This window comes from Colias croceus, chromosome 17 (genome assembly GCF_905220415.1).
Source record: "Colias croceus chromosome 17, ilColCroc2.1".
Classification (NCBI taxonomy): Eukaryota; Metazoa; Arthropoda; class Insecta; order Lepidoptera; family Pieridae; genus Colias; species Colias croceus.
This window is the reverse complement of record NC_059553.1, coordinates 9,914,545-9,936,832: the sequence shown is the minus strand read 5'-3', so window position 1 is coordinate 9,936,832 and position 22,288 is coordinate 9,914,545. Positions and strand designations below refer to the sequence as shown.

General features: G+C 34.2%; 1 protein-coding gene across 1 annotated transcript; it reads left to right on the top strand.

Annotated features, from left to right (window-relative positions):
* Positions 1 to 1,517: 1,517 nt before the first annotated feature.
* Positions 1,518 to 21,598, top strand: LOC123699342 (O-acyltransferase like protein-like). Its single transcript, XM_045646270.1, has 12 exons — positions 1,518 to 1,709; positions 10,946 to 11,085; positions 11,864 to 12,212; positions 13,267 to 13,375; positions 14,073 to 14,160; positions 17,288 to 17,454; positions 17,884 to 18,069; positions 18,509 to 18,679; positions 19,330 to 19,477; positions 20,532 to 20,718; positions 20,961 to 21,103; positions 21,376 to 21,598. The coding sequence occupies exons 1-12, from the start codon at positions 1,640 to 1,642 to the stop codon at positions 21,514 to 21,516; spliced, it is 1,899 nt and encodes a 632-aa protein (XP_045502226.1). The 5' UTR covers positions 1,518 to 1,639; the 3' UTR covers positions 21,517 to 21,598.
* Positions 21,599 to 22,288: the final 690 nt, after the last annotated feature.

Genomic DNA, 22,288 nt, shown 5'->3' with positions numbered 1-22,288 from the left:
TTGAACGCGCTAATCTCAGGAACTGCTGGTCCGATTTGAAAAATTCTTTCGGTGATAGACAGCCCATTTATCGAGGAAGGCGATAGACTATTTATTATTACGCTAAGACCAACGCAACAGGAGAAGAGCCACGCGGGTGAAACCACGAAGCGCAGCTAGTTTATTTGTAAGAAAGAGCAGAGGTTTACTAAAGACAATGTACCTACATGGTTACATAATAGAATATAATAATATTTTTTTTTGGCCAAAAAAAGAATTTTATTTATAAAACAAGGATGTCTTTTATTCATTTAGCTATAATTATAAAATTGTCTGATTATGGCTATCTATAATCTTCTATGAAGAAGTGCTAATTTCTATAAAATCTTAGATTTTAAAATTTATTTTACAAACAAAATTTAAAAGTTATTATTATTACTGTTACGTAAGTATATGACTAGGTAATTGTTTGAAATATAGAAAAGGCCGTAAATAAAACTGAAAATGTTAAATAATTATGAAATTATTTTGTATTTAATTGTGGATTATAAAAAATATTAGTGTTTGCAATGTGTGTGTGAGGAAATTAATTAATATAATTTTGGAAATACTTACGTCTTAATTTTTAGAGTCCCGCGGGGTAGTACCTACGTTGATGTCTCTAATCATTTGTAAACAGCAGAAAATAACTGTTTATTGTATGCCCTATCTATACTATAATGTCTATACTGTTATAGTATAAAGCTGAAGAGTTTGTTTGTTTGAACGCGCTAAGCTCAGGAACTACTAGTCCGATTTGAAAAATTCTTTCGGTGTTAGATAGCCCATTAATTATTGAGGAAGGACATAGGGCATAGGCTATAAATAATATCAAACTCAAACTCAAATATTTATTTATTCAAATAGACTTCTTTTAGAAGCAGTTTCGAATCGTCATTACATATTTTTAATATTTACCACCGATTCGGAAAGCAGTATCTATGGAGAAGAACCGGCAGGAAACTCCATACTTAGTTGTTCTTTTAAAATCATGTCAATATTACAATTTAATTTTACATTCTAAGTAACTTGTAACTAACTCAATCATCATAATATGCCAAAGAACTGTTAAATGTTACCTTTTGCCCAAGTTGCCTGGAAGAGATCACTTCTAAGTGATATAAGGCCGCCTAATAAACTATACTTTTCTTGTTTTGTTTTGTATAAATTAGCAATAAGTTTCCATGTATAGTTTTATTAAAGAGTAATAAATAAAAATAAAAAAAATTACATTACAGGCAGACGATGTTCTGCCCTATTGCTCCTTTTTGGTGGTTTCTCTCCATAAGAACCTTGTGCCTATAAAAAAAAACGTAAAGAATGCCAATTTATTTTTATAAAGATGTAGTTTCCAATCCATTTACTACTAGATTTTATTATTTTTTGTATTTTGTAGAAATTTCCCAAAACCTTTCCGATTTCAGAACCCTCGAGGCGTTTGACAAACTCGCGCTTAACCAGCAGTGTTAAGGTCAAAAATTAAGTCCGTACAACCCGTCGTTACTTCGCTTTTGAACTTCTGTACTTATAAATAAATGTATAGCGGATGCTGACCTTAAATTATTCATTTAATTGAAATTTCCGAACGAGGTGCTCGCGTTGTGAAATTTTATCGCAAAAAATGTTATTAATTGTGTGTTTAACTGTTTTATTGTTTTCATGTCGTGATGTATATTGTTATAGACTTAATGGTGAGTTCTTTTACTTTATTAATTTTAGTTGTAGATTGTTCTAGAAATATTTAAAAGATATAGATACATGTGTCCTTTACATAATTGAAATTGAATAAATTAGGATGTCACCAGAAATATACATAGATCAAAACGCAAATTAGTTCTTACAAAACACATTTTTTTTTAAATTTTGCGTATGAAATATAAGTAATTAATTAATTAATCATTATTTATATTTTACAAGCCTAAGAGTACTAATTCCTATTATTATTTTACACTATATTCCTAAATCACTGATATGAACTTTAAAAAATTATGAAAATGACCTTTAGACTATAAAAGAACCTATAAAATTATTATTTTTCGGGTTCTCTTTCTTTTACTTTCAAGTTATTTGGTCAATGTAGAGGGGAAAAATTAAATGAAATAAAAAATGTTAAGTGGAAATATAGTAAACGGTTTACCTTTATACTATGTAAGTATATCGTGTATTAAGTTAAATTATTACATAATCATTTTTATAGTATTATAGTATAAGGTACTTAAAAACTGACGAAAATGCATGTTTTTCTCGACTTTAATATTTGTAGGAAAAATGTCGGTCACGATTTAGCAACGTCGAATGTTTAATAGATAATGAAATGATGTAAATATTGTAAATATATTATTATGTAATACACTACAAAAATAATAAATGTATACAATAATATTATAAAGCTGAAGAGTTTGTTTGTTTGAACGCGCTAATCTCAGAAACTACTGGTCCGATTTGAAAAATTCTTTCGGTGTTAGATAGCCCATTTATCGAGAAAAGCTATAGGCTATCATCACGCTAAGACCAACAGGGGCGAAGCCACGCGGGTGTAACCGCGGAACGCAGCTATTAATTAAAAATAGTTACTAGGCGCTTGTCCCGGGTCCGCTCGCTCGGTTTCATCCGGGATAAATATGAAATAAAATATCATAGCCTACGTGACTCAGGAAAATGTATATTTCTGCGGTTGAATATTAAAATTGACGGTATTTAACCGACTTCAAAAAAAGGGGGAGGCTATCAATTCGGCCGGTATGTTTTTTTTTTATGTATGTACACCGATTACTCCGAGGTTTCTGAACCGATGTACGTGATTCTTTTTTTGTTTTTTTTTTTTTTTTTTTATATTATTGGAGGGCAAACGAGCAGAGGCAATGCCTGATGTTAATAGCGAAGTGCGTCGCCCATAGACGTCCACAACGTAAGTTGTGAGTGTTGCCTACCAAAGAGGGGAATGGGATGGGATAAAAACGGAACAAAGAGATGGGAGGAGCTGTCCGTGAATTAAGAGGCGGCTTGCTTTCGGCCTTTGAGAAACTGATATGTTCTTTTCTTAAAAGTCCCCAAGTCATAGTTCCTCGGAAACACAGCTGATGGTAGATTGTTCCAAAGCTTACATGTCCGTGGAAGAAAGCTACGGTTGAAACGTACTGTTGTGCTGCGCCAACCATCCAGATGGTGAGGATGGAATAGGTTTTTGTGGCGGGGTGTGCGATGGTGGAATTGAGCTGCCGGAATAAGGTCAAAAAGTTCCTCGGAGCACTCCCCGTGGTACATTCGGTAAAATATGGCAAGACTCCCTAAGTCCCTTCTTAAAGAGAGAGGGTTGAGCCTTTCGGTTAGCCTGTGGTCGTTGATAATTCGAGTTGCTCGACGTTGAATGCGGTCAAGTGGAAGAAGATGGCAGTTTGGGGCGCCAGCCCATAGATGAGAGCAGTACTCCAAGTGAGGTCGCACCTGCGCTTTATATAGTAACAGCAGGTGATTTGGCTCGAAGTACTCTCTCGATCTATTGAGCACACCCAACTTTTTGGAGGCCAGTTTTGCTTTTTCTTCCAAATGACCACGAAATTGGACGTCACTCGAAATATCAACGCCAAGGATTCCGATGTGGGGCGAAGTACTGAGGATAGTGCCCTGAAAGCGAGGTGCAGTGCTAAAAGGAGACTTTTTTGCCGAAAACGCGAGGTTAAGTCTACCCCATTCCGAGACCTGTTCCAGGGAGGTCTCAATAGAAGAGACAAGGCTTATTCGACTCTCATCTATAGTTTCCTTGGGGGATTTTGCATGGCCGGAGTAACTCGCATCTACCGTGCTGTCATCCGCATAGCAATGTATGTTGCTGGTAAGCAACATATCATTGATGTGCAGGAGGAACAGCGTAGGTGATAGCACGCAGCCTTGGGGTACACCAGCATTTATCTACAACGACCTGGATGCTCCTGCCAGCGAGAAAGCTAGCGACCCATTCGCACAGTCCCCCAGGTAGTCCGTAGGATGGAAGTTTTGAGATAAGTGCCTTGTGCCAGACCCGATCGAAGGCCTTGGCAATGTCCAAACTTATAGCTAACGCCTCCCCCTTGCTCTCTACTGCTTCCGCCCATTTGTGGGTTAAGTAGATGAGGAGGTCTCCAGCAGAACGACCGTGTCTAAAGCCATATTGGCGATCGTTTAATAACTGGTTTTCCTCTAAATAACCCAGGAGCTGGCAGTTTATAATTCCTTCCATTATTTTGGAGAGTATAGAGGTTATGGCGATAGGTCTATAGTTTCCCGGATCTGTGCGATCGCCTTTTTTTGGGATCGGGTGCACCAAGGCAATCTTCCATGAGTTCGGAAAGATACGCTTTGAATACGAGAGCCGAAACAGGCGTGTCAGAATCGGTGTAAGTTCCGGTGCGCACGTTTTCAGCACAGAAGGGGAAATGCCATCAAGCCCACTCGATTTAGAAGTGTCCAAGGAGAGGAGTGCTTTTCGTACAGCTTTTTGCGTAAACCGGATTTCCGACATCGAAGAGTTACACCTTGGGATGGAGGGCGGTGAGAAGCCTTTGTCATCCAGATTAGAGTTCGCCGCGAAAATGGAGCCCAAGAGGTCAGCCTTGTCTTTTGCAGAGTGAGCCAGAGTGTCATCTTTTCTGCGCATGGGTGGATACGAAGACCGGCTAAAGTTATTTTGGATAGCCTTAGCCAGCGACCAAAAAGCCCGGGTTCCTGATGGAAGTTTAGCAAGTTTCTGCCCAAGCCTATTAATATAACCAGCCTTCGCCGTGGCTATCTCCTTTTTGTAAGCCCGGGAAGCGGAGTTGTACTTTTTTTTAAAAGTTGCAGTGCTAGGATCAGATACCGACTGCGCCAGAGCCCAAGCTTGGAATTGTTCCTGTTTGCGATGGGATGCTTTCATGCAGGAGCGATTAAACCAAGGCTTAGTTTTGCCACCAACGGGAACTACAGAGGATGGAATGAAAAATTCCATACCCTGCAGAACCACATCGGCAACAGAATTGGCGCAGACGTTCGGATCATCCGTCGAAAAGCAAACTCGGCCCCATGGGTAAGACGCGAAGAATGCACGCATCCCATCCCAGTCGGCTGATTTAAAATGCCAAACTCGGCGGCAGGCTGCCTGTTCTTGCCGATGGACGAGGCTGACGGGAACTTCACTGCGGATCAAGCAATGGTCGGACGATCTGAATGGTGCACCAACGGATACCTGATCGATGCGGGATGGTGTCGAATTGGTCCCATAAAAATTTTATTCGGATAGGCCCAGTAGTTTTTATTTTATGAACATTTTTGTCTGTATTTGCAAATGTTGCAACTGCAAGTTTGAAGTCGGTTGTTTTTAACGCAGTTATGACTTGTGTGTAATAACATTACAAACACATACAAAAAACACTAATGTTTTCTCTATGTAATATTAGTTCAGATAACCTTCTAATATATTATCTAACCTCATTTTCTTACAGATAAACATGGATTATGAAACTTCAAATCCTAACTATTTAATTAAAACAAGGACAAAAACAATTATTTCTATATATTATAATATGTATTATCAAAATATGTTCAGTGGTTTGCGAGAGAAAGAGTAACAAACACATAGAGTAGTTTCTGTGATCTGTGAACAAACATAACTACATACCTGCATTCTCATAAACTTTTGCGTTTATTATATTACACAGTACTTTGATTTTACTGTACTTTATTGTAGGTACCAAAAAAATTATGAAATAGAGAAGTTTGCATTAAAAATTAAATTTCAAAAAACTACCTTCTATGACTAGGCCTACTTATAACATTTAATTACTGACAGGAGGGTCTGGTTTTAAATTAATTCATAATAATGCATAAATTACCTACTACAGAACCACATTCTTATGCCCCTATTTATTGATTATTTCGATATTAATCTATACTAATATTAAGTATAAAGCTGAAGACTTTGTTTGTTTTTTTGAACGCACTAATCTCAGGAACTACTGGTCCGATTTGAAAAATTCTTTCAGTTTTAGATAGCCCATTTATAGAGAAAGCCTAGGCTATATATCATTACGCTAAGACTAACAGGAGCGGAGCCACGGGGATGAAACCGCGAAGCGCAGCTAGTGTTATATAGTAATCAAGCGACATCCCTTTTTAAGTTTATTTTTTTAAATGTTTAATATACAGGATGTCCCACTGTTGGTAGGTATACTAAGCTCAAAGGAGGCTATAGTTTTGCATAGGTACGCTGAGTACGTAAAAAATTCTTAAAAAATTCCAGACGCATTTTATTTTGTCAAATAGATGAATTCTTAAAACTCTATGTTTACACCCATAACAAGCAACCCGCCTAACTTTGCCACCAGCACGTGAGCTATCCTTTAAAATTATGTTTTCATAGAAAAAATGCTCACATTAACGAACCGGTTGCGCGAAGTTAGAGAAGAAAACATGGATTTTAAGGAAAAATTTAGCAAATTTTTGATGTAATTTTGTTGTTTAAGTAGGTATTTTTTACGTGATCAGTGTATGCAAAACTACAAATCCCTTCGCTTGTGTATAAAACGTATGTATAAAACGTATAATTTGTGTAAGATTTTTTTTTAATTTCGCGTAGTTTGACTGTTTGAGCACTGGCAATCAAAATTGGCCGACCCTGCAGAAGGTTATGAGACCTTTATCGTGATCTCGTTAAGTTTTAAGTAAAATTGTAAAGTAGAGCCAACGGTTAATAAATATCAATTCATAAATTATTATTATTAATGAAAAATACTTGATTAATTCAAACTTAGTTGCGTAGAAGATACAAAGATATAAAAATAAAAATACTTTTTTTTTATAAAGAACACATGTCACATTACATTACACAATTTCTTATTTGCGAAAGTAGCTTTGTCTGTCTTTCTGTTCATTCACGGCTAAACTACCAAACCGATTTCGATGAAATTTCGTACACAGATAGCTAGCGATGTTGCGGGTTTTCCTGGGACTACACGGGCTACCGCGGTCGGAATGATAATTTATTTTAAATTTGAGCATTTTAAAAGACAATCCGTACAGTGAGTACATGTCTAAAATGGTTGAAAGATTTTGAGGGAAAACTTTTTAATCAATTATAATAACTACTAGATTTCAGCCTGCGGCTTCGCCCGCGTTTTCAAAGGAAAACCCGCATATTTTCCGTTCCCGTGGGATTTCCGGGATAAAACCTATCCTATGTGTTAATCCAAGTTACCCTCTATGTGCGCTAAATTTCATTGTAATCGGTTCAGTAGTTTATGCGTGAAAACCATACATACATAGGTACATACATACAAATCTTTCCTCTTTATAATATTAGTATAGATTACTACGGATAATTTAAGTAAATAGGATCTGCTCATACCAATCTATGTACATTGTACATATATATACATAAATTTTAACCATGACCTAAGAATGCGTAGAAAATTAACTTTTAAAAGTTGAAGCTCATACAATTTTATATTTAAATTCATATTATAAATTTGAAATTAAATATTATTATTAAACTAAAGTCTTTCTAATACAATTTAATTAAACTATAATCTACTTACATTTTGCGAATCAATGAATCACTGTTTTTGTTTTATAAGTATTTACAATAATGTGAACAAAAACTTAAATATAATAAACGACACAATGAAACTAATTTAAAAATGATTTATTGTTGTAAATAATTGCGCGGGAAAATTATTTTAAAAATGGAATGAAAAAGACTTTTTTTCAGATACAGAAAGATTAATATCATAATTTAAAATCATAATTTTATATTGTGCCTCTTTGTTCGTTTTCCAAAAGACTCTGTGCTTTTTTCGGTTAAAATTTACTTATATTATATTTTTAATTTGAAAAAAATCTACTAAACCGTTTTTTGTTTTTTTTTTTTGGTAGTTCCCAGATTCCTTTGCTTACTTGTTTTTTTTTTAAGCTCATCGTTTTGAAATTTGAATTTAGAACATGAAAAAGAAAAGAATTGCGTATTTATGTTGTATTTAATCGTAGCTCCATTAGAATCAAAGCCTCATAAATGTTTTTAATAATGATTTTAAAGTGAAAAAAATAATAAAATAATAAGTTTGTTGATATGTATGTGTATGGGAAGTTACAGCTGTTCAAAGGTTAGTGGATCAATTACTATGTATTAAATATAGGTCTAAACAAGTTTGTAAAATCAATAACGGCCCTGAATTTGTGAAAAATTTATTTGATTATAATTTTTGAATCAAAGATTTTTTGATTGGATATTCGCTTTTATATTGATGAATTGATGAGTGCAAATCATACTAATCACTACATACTTAGTATAAAACAGTCGCTTACTCTGTCCCTATGTCCCTTTGTGTGCTTAAATCTCTAAAACCACGCAACGGATTTTATTGCGGTTTTTTTAATAGATAGAGTGATTCAAGAGGAAGGTTTTAGTATATAATTTATTAGGTGTTAGACAAAGTGGGCGAAGCTGCGGGCGGTAAGCTAATAATATTATAAACGCTAAAGTTTTTAAAATATGTATGGATGGATGTGTGTATCATGTATGAATGTTTATTAGTAAAACTCTTTTATGGGATTTGGATGAAATTTTACATATTACATACTTATATAGATTATTAACACATGAGCTAAAGAAATATTTTATTTCGCACGCAATAATAATTAATAGCAGTGTTCAGTGGTCGGACCTCGGATTCGATAGTGAAGTTCGAGGGTGTTCGGGACGAAGCAGGCGTGCAGGAAATAAATTGATTTCACCCTAATAAATTTAACCTTTTACACCGGGTGAACGAAGCCTTAGGAATTAAAAATTGTACATACAAAATATTTAAACTTGACTATGAACTTTATCTTTTTGGTAAAGACGAATTCTACCTATACCCGTGGCCCCGTCGTTGATGCGGCTTGACCTATGGGCTTGACGGAACACAGTGGGGTTTTGGTCGGTAGGAATCCGACATAACCCACGGCGCCGGAGGCCGTGGGTATCTATGCAAGATTTCCCCACTTTAAAAAAATAAAGTTTAATGTTCCTTCGTTAAAATGTGTGATTTGTTAAACTTATGATTAATCTTGGAATACCCTAAGTGGGTTAAATGTCATCGAAAGTACTGTCCTTGCTCTTGACTTTTGTCACTTACAGAGAAACCAATATTATGTTTATTTTTACTCTGCTTTAATAAATGCTCTGTTCGGTTTATCCCTTATCCTTGTATATATAGGTACATAATTCGAATTTATGTAGTAGGTACCTACTATTACGTAGGTTCAGTGAAAATTAAAAAAATATGTATTTAGTTTTACAAACTAAAAACTCGCTTTCAATGTTTTAATATGAAAATATCGATTGTGTTTCTGTTTTTTTAGATTATTTCTAACCTATCATAATATTTTTTGTATCAAAATAACAATAAACTATTTCAATTAGAACCATTTAAAGTTATCTAATTATTTTCTTGTCGTAAGCAACGGATTCCTGATCTTTATGCAAAACCTCAAAAAATAGGGCTATTTGCAGTGAATGAAAAATGGATTTATTCCATTTTAACCAAATTTTTAAACTATTGACACAATATCAGGTGATTACCAAGGTTATACAATTTATAAAAAAAACGTGTGACCCGAGCACACGTTTCTGAATTTCTTTGGAAAGGTTCAAAGATATCAAAACCGTCGCCTCACTCCATGACGTGACGGTATTGCGATGACGCGACCTTGAAATTTGATTCTCAGAAGCTTCACATCAAAAACAATATTAATATCAGGAAGTCATGAGATTAGTCACAAACATTTCCAAGTTGTTCATTAAAGTTCGATACAGGGTCAGTTAAAATTTTCCGTATTGAGAAATTAATTGATTCTACACGTATCACAGAATAAACAAAAACAACTTTTACTGGTACATACGTAAGAACGATAACTTCGGGTATATTTACTAGATTATAAAGGTTTTTGGCGAAGAATTTAATAAATAAGCCAGTACTTATTAAATGAGTACGTGGTCTCTAACCCTGGGCCTTGTGCACAAGCTCAGCGTCGCTCAACGTGCTATGGAAAGGACTATGCTCGGAATTTCCCTACGAGATCGAACCAGAAATGAGGAGATCCGTAGGAGAACCGGTGTCACCGACATAGCTCGCCGGATTAGCACGCTGAAGTGGCAATGGGCTGGGCACATAGCCCGCAGAACCGTTGGGACAGAAAGGTTCTCGAATGGAGACCACGTACTGGGCGACGAAGCGTAGGACGACCACTCACAAGATGGACAGACGACCTGGTCCGAGTGGTAAGGAGCCGCTGGACGCAGGCCGCCAGTGACCGGTCGTGGTAGAAAACCCTGAGGGAGACCTTTGTCCAGTAGTGGACGTCCCACGGCTGAAACAAGCATGTCAGTACTACTTGATACTGAAGAAGAAATACCAATAATTAGCAAATAGATAAAATAATAAAAAAGCAACAAATCTATGAAAAGCGTATCTAATTCAATTCCCAACCACACAAAAATCTATCCAAATTGAATTATAGAATTAATGTAGGTAATAAGTTAAATTATGAGGAAGGTCTTACCTATAGACAACATCACATTTCGACCAAAGAGTACAAAATTTTTAATTGATATACTGTAATGTTGTATATCAATGAAAAATGTTTGAAATATGGGCAAAATTATTATTTTAAGATTAAAAATGAGTCACTGTATTATATTACACACTAGCTGTGCTCCGTGGTGTGACCCGCATTGCTCCGGCCTCCGCCCCTGTTGGTCTTAGCGTGATGATATATGTATATTGTATAGCCTTCATCGATAAATGGGCTATCTAACACCGATTTTTCAAATCGAACCAGTTGTTCCTGAGATCGGTGTGTTCAAACAAACAAAATCTTCAGCTTTATAATATTAAGTATCTTGGTTAATTATATTTATTTTCTTTTTAAATTCTAGAAACTGAACACGCGCGGATGCCACCCCTCTTCCATTTGGACAACTATGGCCGATGTTTGAGCCAAGATGATGGTCTATATTGCCTCGTGAGCATCTCTCTCACGGCAAATCCCAAAAATGAACTAATGCAAATGATTGAGGTAAGCCTATAGAATTAATTATGTATTGAATAATTAATTAAAACTAAACCACCTTCACTAAATTAGACAACATTTTAATATGACCAACCGGAAGGCAAAAAGGATCGATCCTTCAAATAAAAAAAAAGAATCATGTAATAAGAATATTTAGTCGAAGACCGCCAACTTGGTACAGTGGTTGACGCGTCAGCGTAGAACCGAGGGGTCCTGGGTTCGATTCCCGGTAGAGACGAAGAAAAAAAAGTCTCAGTCTGGCAGGACTCAGAAGGCTGATCACCTACTTGTCCCTAAAGAAAATCGATCAGTGAAACAGGTGTATAATGCATCTGCCCCTTACCCCACTAGGGGACATGGGACTTTACTTTTATATCCAGTCGAAACTCGAAAGATCTAGGGTAACAAATCTAAAAAAATACAGACGAATTGAGAACTCCCTCCTTTTTTTTAAAGTTACTTGAAATGAGTTCGTTAGTCTAAATTATTTACAGACAATAGTATTAGTAAAATATGTTAATTGTTAGGATAAAAATACACACAAAACAATCATACAATTTGTAACTGAGAAGTCAGAGATGTAAATGTGAGAAAATACTAGTAATAAAAAGTTAATTAGACTCAAAAAATGGAATGCATGTATTTATACACACCCAAATAGTGGGTAGAATGTATTAGCGCCTTAATATTGTAACAACACCTTTTTTGTAACTACATTCTTGTAAATAAATGAAATTTGAAAATTTGAATTTGAATTTGAATATAATTTGAAAATATTTTTCAGATATACTCAGCAGACGAAATAGTACATTATAACTATACCTATTTAGACCATGGAATATGTGTAACTCGTAGATGTAAATCGTACATTTCAAAAATAGATAAAGGAAATACAGAGGACCTACAATCGGCCCTTGAGGGATGCATCAACGAATATTATGGAAAAAGATACGGTTTAAATACCAGTGTATCAATTTATTACTGTAAACAACCAAATGAAGGCTTCAAAATAGATATAGGAGATTATGTGTTTGGTGGATGTCTGTTTATATTGGTGATGATAAATCTTACAGCAACGATATATGATTGGCGACTGAATCGAACGCTTGGCAAGGACGGGAAAAATAGCAACGGTAAGTTACATAGTAATTTAAACTTGTAAATTACATTAAACATTCAGAAATTTAGCGCTTTCCGCATTTATAAGATCGCAAAAACATAAAAGATTTCAACTTATATAACGTAAAAGCTGGTTATTTTTAAAATAAACATGTATATTTATTAAAAAATTATCCGTTTTTCTTCTTTTTTCTGGTTATTTTTAAAATTTAATTGTGTTCAAAATAATCAGCTACGTGATGATTTTTTTACATAATATTATTAATTCGGCACTAGTTTTTAAACTATTTTTTTTCTCTTTATATTTAAATCCTATGTAGGTACTTCCTACTAATATTATAAATGCCAAAGTTTGTGAGCATGTGTGTGTTTGTTACTCTTTCACGCAAATACTACTGAACCGATTACAATGAAATTTAGCACACGTATAGATGTTAACTTGGATTACACATATGATAGGTTTTATCCCAGAAATCCCACGGGAACGGGAACTATGCGGGTTTACTTTTGAAAACGCGGGCGAAGACGCGGGCGGAAATCTAGCCTACACTAATATAATAATATTATAAAGAGGAAAGGTTTGTAATTATATATGTATGTATGGTTTTCACGCATAAACTACTGGACCGATTTCAAAAATTCTTTCACCATTAGAAAGCTGCATCTTCACTGAGCAACATAGGCTATATTGTATTTTCAAAAAAATTAGAGATCCTTACCAAAAAATGCAATAATGTAACCCAAAGTGTAAAAAATACCTTAATAAAAATTCTGTCATCGCGTGCGCTGCGGAATCTATTCCTTGAAGTACGAGGATGGTTCTTATAAAAAAAAACGTAAGCATGTAGGTACCACGGGCGAAGCCGGGGCGGACAGCTAGTGTAAAATAAATTGTAGCAGGCCTTAAAAAATGTCTAGGAGGCCTAGTCGTTACAACTTTTATTGTAATCTTATCTACAGTATTGCTAAATCTACATATATAATTGCGACTAATGAATATGTTTGCATAATTATAACCCCAAAATTCAATGCGCAAAATACGTTTTTCCTTGTTTAATGTTTCTCTAGGGAACAAGTTGCTGATATGTTTCTCTGTTGTGCGAAACTGGAAGCAATTAATTTTGCCTGAGACGGGCGATGAGAGATTTGAAATATTCAAGGGGATAAATGGATTGAGGTGAATACTTTTTTTTATCGCTTAATAGTCTTGCTAATGAATAAAGAGGAAAAAATATATCTTGCACTTAAAAATCCATACTAATATTATAAATGCGAAAGTAACTCTGTCTGTCTGTCTGTCTGTTACTCAATCACGCCTTAACTACTGAACCAATTTGCATGAAATTTGGTATAGAGATATTTTGATACCCGAGAAAGGACATAGGATTGGTTTTATCCCGGAAATCCCACGGGAACGGGAACTATGCGGGTTTTTCTTTGACTACGCGGGCGATGCCGCGGGTGGAAAGCTAGTTAAAAATAAATTGCTAGTTCACCTAAAATGAATTTTCTCTAATTCATATTATTGAAATACGTACGTAGTAAATGCTTTTTGCTTTTACTTTGACCTATACAAAATACTACTAACCTTCCGAGATCCAAGCACTTGTCATATACTTAGCTCATATTTTTGCTTATAATAAACTTTGAAGTGTTATTTAAATAAACTGTAACCACTAAAGTGACTCCATACCTTATATCAAATTAATGACTTTGAAATCAATGTTTGCAATGGAAATTTTTTCACTACCCTCCATACAATTTTTTTTATAAATGTTATTTTCTTTTCAAACTTAATATAATTCTTAAATTCGAATAATAGAAATATAAAGAAAGAATGCATATTATATTAAAAAAAAATGTATTATTTTCAGATCGATTCTGACCTTCATGATGATATTTGCTCACACGATGTGGCTCATGGCTTGCGGTTTCGTTGACAATCCACTTGATTTTGAAAAGGTAATATTTTATTATATGTTTTCTTTTTATATGTAACTATAATAATACCTTATTAATTATGATAATACTATCTTTACGCCCGCGGCTTCGGCCATATAATCAAAGAAAATTCCCATGGAAATGAGATGTTTCACCGCGGGGAAATTATGCTGCCTATGTCTAGCTAGCACAGCTAGCTATCTAGCCTAACTATCTTCAGACATAAAAATCAGAATACAAAATCACTCTGTCGCGACATGAAAGACAAACAAACAAACACACTTTCACACATTTATAATATTACAGTAAGAACGGCAAATGTTCTTTTTTTCCGGCAAACGATGAGAGATAACAATGTAGGTAACTTATTAAGTATAAGTAATAATATATTATGTGCATGAAAAAAATGTAGATTTCATTCTAGGTTAGCACTTTACGATCAAATTTAGAATATAACTGAACGGTACTTTATGTCAGTTCTCAGAGAATCTCTATTAAAAAACTAAACTGCATGATAATTTTTCAAAACTTTTTCATTGTTTAGCAGCTTAAATTTTTCCCACTAAAACCCTCCATATTTCAAATACAAAAGCGTTACTTACACATGTATTCAATTTTACGTCATAATCGCCATTTTGTTTTTTATAATTACGATAAACTCAAGTGTCATTGACACAAACATCATAATATATCAATTAAAAATCCCTATATTTAAATGTAGGCTACAGAGCGTGAAAACATCAGACATACATACATAAAAAAGAGCGAGTGTACCGAGCACACGTGTCAGAAGTTAAACTTCTATGGCAAGATTCAAAGATACAAAAATCGTCCCCTTACTCCATGACGTGACGGTATTGCCTTGACGCGACCTTTAAATTTTGCTCTCAACGCGCCTAAAGAAGTTTCACTTAAATAGCTCTTAATATTAATTTTTTTTTTAAAAGTTATGTGTTTACTATTGCATTTTATACATAGATAATGACTATGTAGTATTTTAAATTTTAAAGTGAAACTTCGTCTTCGTCATTCGTCTCAAACTTTTTGGTCTGTGTAGCGCATGTCACGTGACGCACGATACGTACGATAATTATCGTACAAATACGATAATTTTTAGTTAAATGTCTGTAGTGTGAAAAAAAGTTTCACTTTTGCAATGGTTTCATAAAACCACACAAAATTTTTACTTAGATACATATTTGAAACTTCATTCTATAAGAATTTACTAAGTAGTAAGTACCTACGTAAATAAAAACAGTTTCATGTAGGTAATTATTACATTACTATGTTCAAAGTGAAGTCTTTAATTACCTATATAATTGCTAGTACAAATCCAAATACATGATGTGAATTTAATGAAAAAAAGAGGGTAAAATTACTTTTCTAAAATATGGATTAATACATCTTGAAAATTAAATATTTTAACGGTTTTCAAACATTATAATTATTATCCCAACACGACGTTTCGCACACTTTTACCACAGTATTACAATATCATGTGCTTTTACGCTTGCGTTTAAAATCCGTTAAAATCTTTAATTTCTAAATGTATGATACTCGCGTAAAATCAAACATAAATTAATACTTATTATCATCTGTCTGCCAATTAAATTCTCAAAATTTCTTGTAATGATTTAAATATTTATTCATTTCGTGACAACAGCTTAGCAAAAATTGTTTTGGTATGATATATGCAGATACTTTAATTACAATTAAGTATATAAACTTTTTATATTTTAAATAATATTAGAAAGAAACTCGCATGAATCCTATTTAGTACTAGCTGTTCCGCGCAGTTTCACCCGCATTGCTCCGCTCCTGTTGGTCTTAGCGTGATGTTATGTAATGTAGCCTGTGTGTAGCCTATAGCCTTCCTCGATAAATAGGCTATCCAACACCGAAAGAATTTTTCAAATCGGACCAGTAGTAGTGAGATTAGCGCGTTCAAACAAATAAACAAACTCTACAGCTTTATAATATTAGTATAGATTCAATCCAGTTTTGATATGTAGAATAGTTTTGTGAAGAGAAAATTGTGCGTGAAATAATATGGAATGTATGATGCCTCTGCCTCACACAATATTAAATCTTTTTAACTCGAAACAGTAGGTCTTTTATATTTATAAAATCACGAAAAAATATTGTCATAAACTATCATATTTAAACAGGAAATTATGAAGTTTTACCATGTCGAGGTAAGCTGCCTGTGACAATATCATAAAGTTGGAAAATTATTTAATTGAGTTTGGTATTTAAATTTAGGTTAACACTCATTGTGTTCGAAATAAATAAATAAATAATAAATAAATCATTTATTTCACATAAAAAATATGTTATAATAAGTTTAATTATTATAAATGCGAAAGTTTTTGAGGTCAGGATGTATGTATGTTTGTTACTCTTTCACGATAAACTGCTGGACGAATTGGATATAACTGTACAATAATACAGGTTATACTCAGATTATAAAAGAATGCTACCTATCTTTTAACTTTATTGAGCTGATTACCTTCTGTCTCGATTTTCTGGAAGAGATCACTACTAAGTGATAAAGCCGCCAAATGCACTAAACGGTTTTTACTTTTATTTTTGTATATTTTAGTACATACCATACATTTGTATTAAAGAATACTAGTAGTAAACAAGTAGATAACTGCGTTAGAAACAACCGACTTCAAACTTGCACTTGCAACATTTACAAGTACAGACGAAAATGCTCATAAAATAAAAACTACTGGACCTATCCGAATAAAATTTTTATGGGACCAATTCGACACCGTCCCGCATCGAACAAAAAAAGAATCACGTAAATCGGTTCAAAAACCTCGGAGTAATCGGTGTACATACATAAAAAAAGACGTGTGGCACTCGGGGACTGCCGCGGTAAAGCTATTGCATAGCATGCCTTCAAGCCACGCCTCCGAGCCCGTCGGAGTGGGGAGCGTGAGGTTTTTCGTTACGGAATTTCTCGATTCGGTCCCCGCGCTCAAGGCCCGCGATAGAAGCTATGCAATAGCTTAAAAAAAACATACCGGCCGAATTGATAACCTCCTCCTTTTTTTTGAAGTCGGTTAATAAAATAAATAAATAAGTTTACGAGCAAACGAAGAATTAAATTCTTTAAGATTTTAACATTAACTAATTCCAGACATACGACAACATTCTGTACCACTTCATCTACAACGGCATGATGTTAGTACAGACCTACTTCCTCATGTCGGGGTGTTTGCTCGTCTACTCACTGAAGGTGAGCCCTCACACCAAGAGCCTCACGTGGTCGCAACTACCGCTTATACTCTTTTATAGATGGTGCAGGTATGTAGTTTTTATTGTTTATTATAATTTTCTAATGATTAAAATTTATCTTCAGAAAAAATCGCAATTATATTGAATAAAAAAAAACGATGATATTACAATATAAAATCTGTAAATAATTGTTAACTAACTATCATCTGTGTTTTTATATCAATCTGTAGCGCAAAAAGTGTCGTTACAACTCTTGGTCTTACGTCTAGCCCCCTTTCGCAACGCATCATGATGAAATTTCGTTCCAATAAAATAAGAAAAGAACACCATTGCTGTTTTATTGTATTTTTTTTTTAGTTTTACCGTATAAGGTGGCAAATAGTACGTATTTTTACTTTAACCCATTGAGCCCCTAGCGGCCCGATCGGTCCACGACACAATAGATTTTCTATTTTGTCTGTGATTCCGGGGCCTGAGTTAATAATAACCATTTCCCAGGTTAACCGGCAGCCTCGCAGTGATCCTAGGTTTCATAACCACGTGGTATCGCCACGTGGGTTCGGGTCCACTGTGGGACTACCACGTGACACCAATCATTAACATGTGTAGAACATATTGGTGGTCACACTTGCTGTTCATTAATAATTACGTGGAAGGGAACAAGGCGTGTGCTATACAGACTTGGTGAGTAATTAATTCTTTTTTTATGTGGTCACACCATAAAGTCAGAGATTTTATTGTTCAGTATCTAATTTATCTTATTTGTTTACTACTACAATATTATTAGGATTTCTACTATTTATTTGAATTGAAATAATACTACTCTTCCATCTCTTTTCCATACAATAATAGGAGGATAATTATTCTTTGGAATTAGCCATAAATGAACGAATATTAGATACATTCATTCTAGCTTACCACCTGCGGTTTCACCCGTGTTGTAATATGAAAGCACTCATAGTTCCCGTTCCCGTGTCATTTCCGGGATTAAATATCCTTCTCGGGTCGCAAACTATAAACTATATTCGTACCTCATACAAATCGGTCATGTGATTTAGCCGTGACCAAGAGACAGATAGACAGAGTTAATTATTGTTATAATCATTAAAAATAACAATTCCAGGCATCTAGCAGCAGAACTGCAAATGTTCGCCATTGGTCTGGTCCTATTTATGCTCACACGAACCCGCGGCAGGAAGTTGGCCATTTTGTTGATGTTCCTTGTTGGTTGTGTGGCACCGGCTATACATGTGTGGGTGCAGGACTTTGATGGAGTCCTTGTTATGAAGCCAGAGTAAGTTTTAATTTATTTGTATTTTAGAAAAATGATAGTTTTTAGACAGGTTGTCTAAAAACCCATCTTTCCAATAAAACAAATAAATCTGAGAAAAAAAACAAATATCTGAGTAAGTTTAATTAATTATTAAATTTGTATGTAAAATGGTTTTGCCATCTCTCGGGAGATGGTCATCTTGTTTATGGTCTTGCTTGTGTGGGATCAAGCGTGTGTGGATCCAGGACTCTTCAAATTGTTGTATTCAAATTGTATTTAAATTCATAAACATAACATATAAAACAACGCAACCTATAGTTTATCGATAGTCAAGAAAACGCAAATAGGTAATTCAGTAGTCAGTACATTGGCAAAGTTTCACAGTAAAAATGTAATTTTTTCTCATTGTGGTCAAAGAAAATTTTATAAAACACATGATATTTATTATCAACATAGAATATTTTAAAACGCTACATGGCAAAGATTTTAAAACTGTTATCTTTAAACTTGATCGTAAAACATTTCATGGAATTAATAGAGATTTTAAAAGTGTATTCCTTGAACTTGATTTTAAACCATTACATGAAAATAATAAACATTTGAATCCCACACTCTTTGAACTAAATTCCAAAACATTCCACAAAATAACAAAACATTCCAACACATTCCAGACTGTACCGCAAGTTCCAAAGCGAGATGTTCAGTAAGATGCACATAAAGTTCCACAACAACATGGCGTGTTATGCGATCGGCATGTTTCTGGGACTTTTCATATATAATGCGCAGAAGAATAAGACTTTTGAGTTGAAGAAGAAGAGGGTAAGTGGCATTTTTATTTTAAAATGATTATTATACCCGAAGGTGCCAATAAAAGAGTATTATTTGGTCTAAATGAATTTATATCAGACTTTATGCCATCAGCTTCCATGTAAAACAATACTATTTTTCAATTATAATGCTATTTATTATCTACAAATAGCATTATAATAGAAAAAACTAAAAATTTCAAAATTTTTGAAGTGAAACTTCTTTATCGGGGTTGGATAAAAATTTAGTGTAACATTTTTTCGTTACGAGTGATATTTTTCCGTTACGCGCCATCTTTTTCTTATCCCTACCACGCGTGATTCGACGTATTTCTGTAAAGTTGCATATAATAAATTATTTTTTGAAAAATAAGGTCATAAAGAAGTTTCACTTCTTACGTGTGTATACTAGTACACACACACATTTTTCATTTATGATTATGATTTTGATGTTACAAAAATGATTACTGTACCGTGATTAATTCGAAATTTTTACATGAACAAAAGTTTTAAGTTTCTTATGTTGACGACATGATTATTACAAATGAAGTGACATGGTCAAGTTCTATAAGAATATTTCAGGAATTCATTAATAGTTAGAAATAAAAAGATTTCAGTATTGGGATTGTTACCTCAGTTTAATGACCCGGAACATTAATATAAAATTAAGGACGTAAATACTACCTTGGCCTTATTGAAGTAAAAATAATATCTGACCTCTCCTATAATTTTTTTGTTTCTAGAAAGTAAAGGATATTTATGTATTTATTAATTGTGTGTTGCGTCGTTAATTTGATATTAATTGTTATTTTATTGGAAGTTAGACAGTATATTTATTACTATGAAAATATCTCATAGTAAATTATAAAATCTAAGTTCGCAAAATAAAGTTAATTTATTTAAAGTATGCTGTTAAAAATAAATAATTAGTTACATGCAAAAATAGCTTTGATATTGCCTAAAAATTGTTTTCTCTTAACGTTTTTGCCTTTTTTTCGATAAACCAACAATAAATCTATACTGTAGCCTCCAAGAAGCTTAATATTATTAAAAATTCTTATTTCCAGAAACTAGCCTACATCACATGGCTAATAATTCCTCTTATATTCGTCGTATACTTTTCTGGAACGATTTTCTATACGAATGGCGGAAAAGCGTCCATGTCCCTGCGGATCATGTACGCGGCATCCCACAGGGCTCTGCTTGGGGCCTTGCTGTCGTACCTTATACTGAGCTTGGTGTTTAAGTTTGAAGGTAATTTTATTTTATTATTAAGTTATTGCATAGCTTCGATCACGGGCCTTGAGTGCGGGGACCGAATCGAGAAATTCCGTAACGAAAACACCTCACGCTCCCCACTCCGACGGGCGGAGGTGTGGCTTGAAGGCATAGCATGCAATAGCGTTACCGCGGCAGTTCCCGAGTGACACACGTCGTTTTTTTTTTTCATTTTTCAGTCTATTCTATTCTAAATTATTTATTATTCTAAACTACAGGCACAATCCGCCCAATCCTTGAGTGGAGTGGTTGGCGGATTCCCAGCAAACTGGCATATGCCGTGTTTCTGATACACGTGAGTGTGTTACATCACTTGCAGGGGACGAAGCATCAGCTTGGACACGCGGATTTCTTTTATGTGGTGAGATATTCTACTATTTAATGTAAGATATTTTGATACCCAAGAAAGGACATAGGCTACTTTTTACCCCGGGACATAGGATAGGTTTTATCCCGGAAATCCCACGGGAACGGGAACTATGCGGGTTTTTCTTTGACTGCGCGGGCGAAGCTGCGGGTGGAAAGCTAGTTTAAAATAAAAATTTAATAAAACTCACATCATATCCAAATGATATCAAAATAGAAATACTATAAATATTTTATTTCCCATATGAATAAACTTTTTTTTTCCAGATAATAGTTCACCTGGGCGTGGTCTGGGGATCTTACATACTAGCGCTACCGATGCATATCCTCGTTGAAGTGCCCATTACTAGCTGTTTCAAATTATTGTTGTATAAAGATGAAACTAACACAGAGAAGAAAATTAAATAATTATTTAAGAAATATTTTAATTTTTGTGTAAGAAAAGATCATGCTAAGAAGAAAAAATGGTAATTTATGATATTTTTGAAGTGAAACTTCTTTGGACGCGGTATAAAGTAAAATTACAAGGTCTCGTCATGGCAATACCGTCACGTCATGGAGTAATGAAATTGGTATCTTTTAATCTTGCTAAAGAAGTTTCACTTCTGACACGTGTGCTTGCCACACACGCTCTTTTTTTAATAATTGTCTAAATTGTGGTGAATAAATGTATATAAATTAAAAAATAATTTATGAACGTTTTAAATGTTAAAAGCATAGAATAAGGGACTCTATTGTAATAGACATGTTCCCTAATTTTGGAACGAAGTTCCTTATCGTATGTTGTGAAAGGGGACTAGACGGAGAAAAGTAAGACGAAAAGTTGTAACAACACTTTTTACTATAGTTGTGAGTTGTGTGTTTCTCTGTCTGTCTCTCTCACTCATAGAACTTCATTCCATTCGGTTGTTCCTTGACACCTCACAAATTTTTAGATAGAATTAGTAAAGTACCTTAAGCTTTGTAGAAATCCGTCCAATGATTAATTTTGTAAATTTTTAGGTACTTATTTGGTGCCTACCAATTAACTAAATAAATTAATAAGCATTTTATAATGGTGATTTTTATATAATGTAAGAGTCAAAACCACTTTTGACTACAAAAATCAATTAAACAGTTTTTTGTTTAGAAGGGAAAAAGGAAAAACGTCTTTTCATATACCAATGTTATACTAAACCAT

Bases quoted from the DNA above. Each gene is read 5' to 3' on its own strand.
- LOC123699342 (XM_045646270.1), top strand. From the start codon at position 1,640: ATGTTATTAATTGTGTGTTTAACTGTTTTATTGTTTTCATGTCGTGAT. The intron at 14,161-17,287 runs GTAATATTTTAT...AACTAATTCCAG, and splicing joins ATCCACTTGATTTTGAAAAG to ACATACGACAACATTCTGTA. The intron at 18,070-18,508 runs GTGAGTAATTAA...TAACAATTCCAG, and splicing joins GCGTGTGCTATACAGACTTG to GCATCTAGCAGCAGAACTGC.